Below are 8176 nucleotides of genomic sequence, written 5' to 3' on the forward strand. Positions count from 1 at the left end.
CCCTACATTTAGGACGCGTCATGAGACCAAGCAAACTGAGCAAAAATCCTTTTGGAAAATTTCAAAATTTTATTTATAATGCGCTCTGGTGTCAAAAGTGCACCAGTCCCACGACTACTATGCTCTATGGGGAAATTATTTCTAAAAAATGACCCTTCAACTAGTTCCAAGGTAAGTAGTACATGCACTACCCCCCTAGGCTAGGAGGAATTTATTTAATTCTAGCCTATAATCCGGGCATAACCCAAAATAATAAAAGAAATATGTAAGGGGCCAAAGCCGCGCCTTACTGGTAATACTTTCGGAGATGTTCCGCATTCCAAGCTCACGGAACTAGCTTCCCTTCCATATCTTCAAGATGATAAGTCCCCTTCCACAAGATGGACTTTATCCTGTACAGTCCTTCCCAATTAGCTCCAAACACTCCATGTTGTGGGTTCTTTATATTGGGCATCACTTTCCTAAGTACCAAATCACCCACCTTCAACAATTGTCCTTTTACCTTCTTGTTATAATACCTTGCGGTGCGCTGCTGATATGCCGCTAGCCTTAGCTGAGAATTTTCCCTCGTCTCCTTTAAGAGATCTAAATGAAGCCTTTGATTAACCTCATCATCTATTTTCCCGTAACAATCTCTACGAAGTGATCTTGATCCAACTTCCACGGGGACCATAGCTTCGTAGCCGTAAGTCAGCATAAACGGCGTTTCTCCCGTAGTAGATCACGGCGTAGTGTTGTATGACCACATCATCTTCGGGAGTTCTTCAGGCCAATTCCCTTTACGTTCCTCCAGCTTGGTTTTGAGGGTATGCTTTATTATTTTGTTAACAGCTTCTGTTTGTCCATTGCTTTGAGGATGATAGACCGCCGCAAACTCCTTCTTGATTTTCAACTCCTCACATAGTTGTCGCAACTCCTTGATATCAAATTGCTTTCCATTGTCGGAGACAAGCTTGTAAGGGATTCCAAACCTACATACAATTGAGTTGAAAACAAAATCTCTAATTTTCTTTGCGGTGATAGTAGCCAGTGGCATAGCTTCCGCCCATTTAGTAAAGTAATCGACCGCAACCACTACATATTTGACGTCTCCTTTAGCTTTCGGCAATTCCACGATAAGATCAATTCCCCACATGGCGAACGACCATGGGCTTGCCATAGAAGTCAAGAGTGTCACCGGCATAGACGAGTAGTTTGCAAAGCGCTGGCAGCGATCACATGCCTTGACGAAATTTATAGCATCTTCTCTCATTGTGGGCCAATAATACCCTTGGCGCAAAACTTTCATTGCCAACGAACTACCCCCCGAGTGATTGCCACAGATTCCTTCATGCACCTCTTTTAGGATGTAACTTCCTTCTTCTTCTTCAACACACCTAAGCAGAGGTTGGTTGAACCCTCTCTTGTACAGGACTTCATCGTATATCACGTATCTTGCAGCCTGATAGCGGAGTCAGCGAGCCATAAACTTATCCTCGGGGAGTATTCCCTTACGAATGTAAGCTAGAATGGGCGTCATCCATGTTTCCTTGGGAGCCTCATCCACTCGTATAGTTTCTACCTCTGGGATACTAGGAATCTCCTGGATTTCAAGGGGGATGGATCCTAACAACACAGCCTCTTGTTGCGACCCCATTTTTGCCAGAGCATCCGCATTAATGTTCTTCTCCCGTGGAACACATTCCAATCTAACTTCTTTGAACATTCCAATCAGGCGCTGTGTACATCTCAAGTATAATTCTGTTCGTGGGCCTCGCGCTTGAAATCCCCCGTTCACCTGATTCACTACCAACTCTGAGTCACTTCTTGTAATTAAGTTCCGCACCCCCATTTCCAAAGCGATTTTCAGGCCATTAATCAGCGCCTCATACTCCGCATCATTATTGGTTGCATAAAACTTGAAATGAATGGCGCTCATCAGATGGTGGCCTTTCGGAGATACAAGTACTATACCCGCACCTGCTCCGCCATTGTTAACCGCCCCATCCACAAGCAAGATCCACCAAGGATGCGGAAACTCCTCCAAAGACTCATCAGAATGAGGCGGATGTAGCATTACCAAAGCTTTATCATCAATTTCAGAATCAAATTCCAACAAGAAATCGGCTAAGGCTTGCCCTTTTACCGCTGTTCGAGGTACATATTCCAAATCAAATTGTCCCAACTCCACAGCCCATTTTAGCATTCTGCCTGATGACTCTGGTTTGTGCAGGACCTGTCACAGCGGGTACGCTGTACGAATTTCAACTCTATGGGCTTGAAAATACGGTCGCGATTTTCTTGACGCAAGAATCAGGGCGTAAACCAGTTTCTCCATGCTTGTGTAGCGAGTTTCAGCATCGTGTAACCGCTTGCTCACGTAGTACACTGGTGATTGCTGCCCATCTTCTTCTCTTACCAGAACTGCACTGATCGAATATTCAGACACTGCGAGGTACAGTATTAGAGACTCCCCATCCAACGACTTTGACAACATGGGAGGGTTTCCCAGTTGCTCCTTGATTCTTTTGAAAGCATCTTCACATTCTGACGTCCATACAAAGTCTTTCCCAGCTAATTTGATCGCCTTGAAAAATTCCTTGCATCTATCGGACGACTTGGAAACAAATCGATTTAATGCGGCGATTCTCCCAGTCAAACTCTGCACTTGTTTCACATTGGTGGGTGACTTCATATCCATCAATGCCTTGATCTTTGCGGGGTTGGCCTCAATTCCCCTGTGGTTGACAATGAACCCGAGAAACTTGCCTGACTCCACGCCGAACACACATTTTTACGTATTTAATTTCATACGAAACCTCCTCAGAATGTTAAACATCTCCACCAAGTGCTTGATGTGGTCACCCGCTACCTTAGACTTTACCAACATATCATCCACATACACTTCTATAGTTCTTCCGATTTGATCCTTGAACATCATGTTTACCAACCGCTGGTAGGTCGCGCCAGCATTAATCAATCCAAACGGCATTCCTATGTAACAGTATAACCCCCTGTCAGTAATGAAGGATGTATGTTCTTGATCGGGGCCATACATCAGAATTTGATTGTAACCGGAGTATGCATCCATAAAACTCAGCAACGCATGCCCCGCCGTTGCGTCAACCAACTGATCGATTCTTGGCAACAGGAAGCTGTCCTTTGGACAGGCCTTATTGAGATCTGTGAAATCCACATATGTTCTCCACCTCCCATTCGGTTTCTTCACCAGTACCGGATTTGAAAGCCATTCGGGGTAGAAAGATTCTTTGATTAGCCCCACCTCCAACAACCGGTCCACTTCTTCTTTTAATGCTATCGCCCTTTCTCCACTTACCGTTCGGCGTTTCTGATGCATGCCCTTACAATTCGGAAGGATATTCAAACGGTGACACATTAATTCTGGGTCGATTCCTATCATATCCGAATGACTCCATGCAAAGACATCAAGATTTGCAATTAGGAAGCGGGCAAGACTTCTTCTCATTTCATCAGCCAACTGGGACCCCACTTTCAAAACCTTGCTCGGGTCATTTTTATCAACCGGTATGGATATTGTGTCTTCGGCCGGTCCCGTCTTTTCGGCGGTCATAGGGATCCTGGGATCCAAATCGAAATCAAAATCTCGGGGGTCTTCAACCTCCACTTTTATATCTGAGGGCGCGTCCTCATGAGTGGGAGCGTCCACCTCCAGAAAGGATGTAGCCTTGCGTAACGCAGATGAAGATGGCGCGTCCTTATTTTGAGGAGCATCAACCTTAATTTTATTCAAGGGCGCGTCCTTCTCTCGAGGAGCATCAACCTTGAAGTTATTCCCGAGACCTTGCAAAATCTCACTTCTTCCTTCCAACTTTTCCCCGTTAACCTCTTTCTGTATGATTTCCTCTGTATGACTCACCACCACTTCTTCTACGCTACGGATCTTCGAAACACATCCCCGCGTCAAAAAAGAGTTCCTAGAGGCATTGGTTTCTTCCTTTCCGGGGCTTTCAACAAAATAGTGGGCATGGACCTCTCCACTCGATTTTGTATGAATATCTTCTACATCTTCAAATGGGAGACCTTTCCTTTCATACCTTCTTCTGCGAAATTCCTTGACAGCCTTGTGATAGCAGTCGCGTGACTCATACTGTGACCCTCTCAGACTGCCAACTCCGTTTGGCGTTGGGAACTTTATCATCAAGTGGTGTATCGAGGTTATCACCCTAAACGCTCGCAACCAAGGTCTGCCGACCAGCACGTTATGCACGGAATCCTGATCTAGCACCTTAAAATCTATCATTTGAGTAACCGATAAAGCCCCTTCCCCGAGCGTGACGGGAAGCCTGACCGAATCCATAACTCTCACTGCTTCCCCAGTAAAGCCATAGACGTGCGCATCTTCGAAATACATGTCACTATCTGGGAAACCCAGCTTTTTGTAGGTGCTGTAGTACAAGATGTTTGTAGAACTCCCATTATCCAAGAAGACTCGATGTATGTTCATTGCCCCAATAAGCATGGTAATCACTAGCGCATCGTTGTGAGGATGATGCACCCACCTAGATTCTTTTTCCTTGAACGTAATATCAGCGGACTCTCCCTTAAAGACTTTCGGGGGTCTATCTTCCAAGCTGTGGATGTTGGTGAGCGGTGGATATCGCGCTTCTCTCGCGTTTTTCTCCAGTGCTCGATTACTATCACCAATAAAAGGGTGTCCTCCGAAAATTGCCCTGATACTGCCAGCCCTCTGAAACTTGACCTCTGCTATTTTTTCAACATCATCTGCCCGCGGGGGCTGTTTTTCATCCTTACCCTTGTCATCAAGTCCCCTGCATCGCTTCACCTTGTCAATCCATTCTCCTAGGTACCCTGCCTTGATCAATTCCTCAATCTCATCCCGCAAGTGACGACATTCATGGGTGTCGTGGCCAGTAGACTCATGGTAGTCACAATACTTCTTCTTGTCTCTGCTCTGCCATTAAGTTAGACGGTCGGGCTTCTTGAAGATTCCTCTATCCTTATTTACCTCGAAGATATGATCAATGGACGCTGCCAGCGGTGTATAATTGTTGACTCTTCTCTCGTAGTTCGATGGTGGGCTCCATTCTCTCCGCGAGCTCATAGCATTTACCCTGTTAGGGCTTCTGGCGTTTCGCCGATAATCTGGGCTCAAGGATCTGTCTCTTCTCTTGGATCGCCCCTTGGAGTTATAGGTATTGTCATTCTTTTTTGTTTCTGCAAGCGACTGCTCGATTGCTTTGAACGACTCCGCCTGCGCAAGCACATCAGCTAGCGATACTGGGTCCTTCCCTTGTAGGTGCTTCCAGAAATCCGTCCCAATACGCAACCCAGCTATAAGCAATATTTTCAATGTTTCATCAGTTGCACCCCTCACCAAAGTAGATTCTGCATTAAACCTCTTGAAATACGAAGTCAAACTTTCTCCTTCCTTTTGTTTCACATTAGCCAGCTTAGTAACAGGTGGTGTATACTTCACCGCGGCTTGGAATTGTGTCAAAAACAAAGTTTTCTTCTGTTCCCAGGATGAAATCACACCTGGACCAAGTTTTTAGAACCACTGCTGAGTGCCTTCTCTAAAAGTGGCGGCCAGGAGACGGCATCGAGCTAAATCAGGTACTTAATACACGTCCATTTCAATGTTAAAATGCCCCAGGAACTCCACAGGATCAGAATTCCCATGAAAACGCAAGTCGTTGGTTGTGTTCCTGTATCCAGCGGGCAATTGCGCCTCCCTCACGACAGCAGCAAAAGGTGAAGGAGCTTGCGCAGTCGCCGTTACTCTTCCTCCCTCAAGATGGTTGAGCAACCTCTTGAGGTCGTTCACATTAAACGTCCCTACCCCAGGAATGGTTTGAACATTAGGCTGCTGGGGTTGCTCTGCGACTTGCTGAAATTCCCCTTGATTACCCCCCGGGTGTGGCGGAGGATCTCGCCGCCCCTCACCCTGAGGTTGCGGTGGTGGCATGTTACCATTTTGGTTCTGAATATTTTCCCGTACGCGAGGTTCATCTTGACCGCGTCGCGGGATTTCATCGTTGTTCTGCATTCTTACTTGAATTCGCCCACCGTCCTGGTCATGAGGACGCGTCCCAGACCCATTACCAGTAACGCTATGGGAAGCTACGGAAATAACGGCGGGGGCTTCTCCAGCGGAGTGTGCTCCACCTCTCCTACCATTGTAAGGGGCTCTTCCGTATTGATATCCCATTCTTCCCCGTCCATTCCTCTGATATCCCCGGTAGTAATTCCTGGGCCTTCCTCGCGGAGGGGCACGCTCGTGCTCGCGGTGCCGCGCCCCGTCATCCCTTTGGAATGTGGGGGGCACACGCGTCGCGTCACGGGGCCTTGCTTCTCCAGCGTTTCCTTCCTTTTACCATTCTACCAGCAACATCCTCAAATCGTCATCCTCCAACCTTATGCCAAGCCTCCTTTTCAAGGCTGAAAGATCCCTTCCTTCCTCGTCTTTGTTTTGAGTGTTCTCCGCACGACGACGCTCGTCCATCGTACGCTCAGACCTATGTGGGTGTGGCACTACCTGGTTACCTAGGCGAGGCCTTTCTCTGCCATCCGTGTCCTCATCCGCAAGCTCCACAATAGGCTCTACATCATCAGAGTACTCCAAACGCCGTGGAGTGATTCGCGGGTTTTCCCCGCTCCCCTGGGTATCTTCTTCAACTACGGGGGCTTTTCCCACAGCATGACCGTGACGGGGGAAATGACGACCTCTCCTCGTCTTTCGACGCTCCATCGTGTTCAGTCTTGAGTTAAAACTGTTAAGAGTATCCCCCATGCGATACAATTGCTCCAATATATCAGCGTTGCTGATGAGAACTGGAGGTGTCCCCCCCCCCACATCCGGAGCCCTTGTGGATCCGCCATGTTTCTGGGAACGTAAGGTTCATGGCGAGTATAGCGCCCCCCGCCTTCTCCTTCAGACCTGCTGTCACTTCCATCATAAGAACTTCCATCACGATTGTAAGACATCTTTTCCTCCTAAGATTGCGACCTTAATTAGCTCCCCTTCTTCTAGCGCCAATTTGTTGACGGAGGAATCTGATAACAACAAAGATTGAGGTTTCTCGCCGGAACTAAGATCTGTGACGGTGGTTCTTTGCTGGAAACTTAAGCGGTGTGTGGTTGATTGTGGTTGTTTTAGGCTGAGATTGATCAGAGTAAGTGGTGGCTCTTTTATCAGCTCTCAACTTCTTACCCTCTCAATGTGCCTACGTACCCTTTATATAGGGATCAAGCCTGACGTAGTTCTCGTAGAACAAGAAGTCTGATGAGTTTAGACTTCTTACTCCTAAGCCCAATAGAAGCCCATCTAGTATCCGTCTTTCGCTAGCTTTAGAAATGTCCAACTATGAGGCCCAACCGCGAAGGCCCAAGGCTCGTCCGTAATCGTAGGACTTCACGGATAGTGCATCTCCCTGCGCAAGGACAACACTCTGCTACAGCTATCTCCCTTGATTTACGAACGCGGGTATAGCCCAGTTCACCCCAAGTGCCAGACGCGTCCCTGTCCCCCGAATGAGGATAACCCACCAGATAGCAGGACAGGTGATCCCAAGCTCTTGGGTGCAAAGTGCAGGATGACTCCAAAGTTCTCCAACGAGGACACCCGTTGAATACAAGAACAGAGCTCCCAAAGCACACACCAAAATTAACCCCGCATCCCCAACGAGGACACCCGTTGAATACAGGAGGAGGCCTTCAATCATCAGGCATACCCCTGGAGGCCTTCAAGCTTTTCACGGACATCTCCCTCCTTGACCGTCACAAGGAGGGAATTCTTCAAAGAGTACCTGCAATAAATACATTAGTAAAAATAACCTCCATTGCTCCTCTCCAGGCAAGCTTTTCCTTGAAGTCACCATTAAGAACACATAGAACAAACATAGGACGTATCCTAGAAGTTAGGGCGCGTCCTCACCCTTATTAGACTTACACCGTCTCCTCTAAACCATCATGCACAGCATTTTACCTCCTATGACGCGTCATTGCTAAAGTAGGCACGTCCTACAGCGTCCATCGCCATAAGATTTCATCTGCCAAGCACTTTCATAAACATTGACGCGTCCATATAGCCTGGGCGCGTCCTTCCTTGATCATGCACTTTTCTCGCCTCGTAACATATCCCTTCTCAAGCAGGCGCGTCCTGTAGGCTTGGACGCGTCCTCACTTCCACAACGCA

General features: G+C 47.4%; 1 protein-coding gene across 1 annotated transcript; it reads right to left on the reverse strand.

Moving 5' to 3' along the window:
- Positions 1-325: 325 nt before the first annotated feature.
- Positions 326-673, reverse strand: LOC141700634 (uncharacterized). The gene has a single exon (XM_074504345.1). It carries the CDS (start codon positions 671-673, stop codon positions 326-328), a length of 348 nt encoding a protein of 115 aa, XP_074360446.1.
- Between the last annotated feature and the right edge of the window lie 7503 nt (positions 674-8176).

Source organism: Apium graveolens, chromosome 2 (genome assembly GCF_009905375.1).
Source record: "Apium graveolens cultivar Ventura chromosome 2, ASM990537v1, whole genome shotgun sequence".
Lineage (NCBI taxonomy): Eukaryota > Viridiplantae > Streptophyta > Magnoliopsida > Apiales > Apiaceae > Apium > Apium graveolens.

Excerpts from the sequence above, each read along its gene's own strand:
- LOC141700634 (XM_074504345.1), bottom strand. The coding sequence starts at position 673 with ATGGTCCCCGTGGAAGTTGGATCAAGATCACTTCGTAGAGATTGTTAC.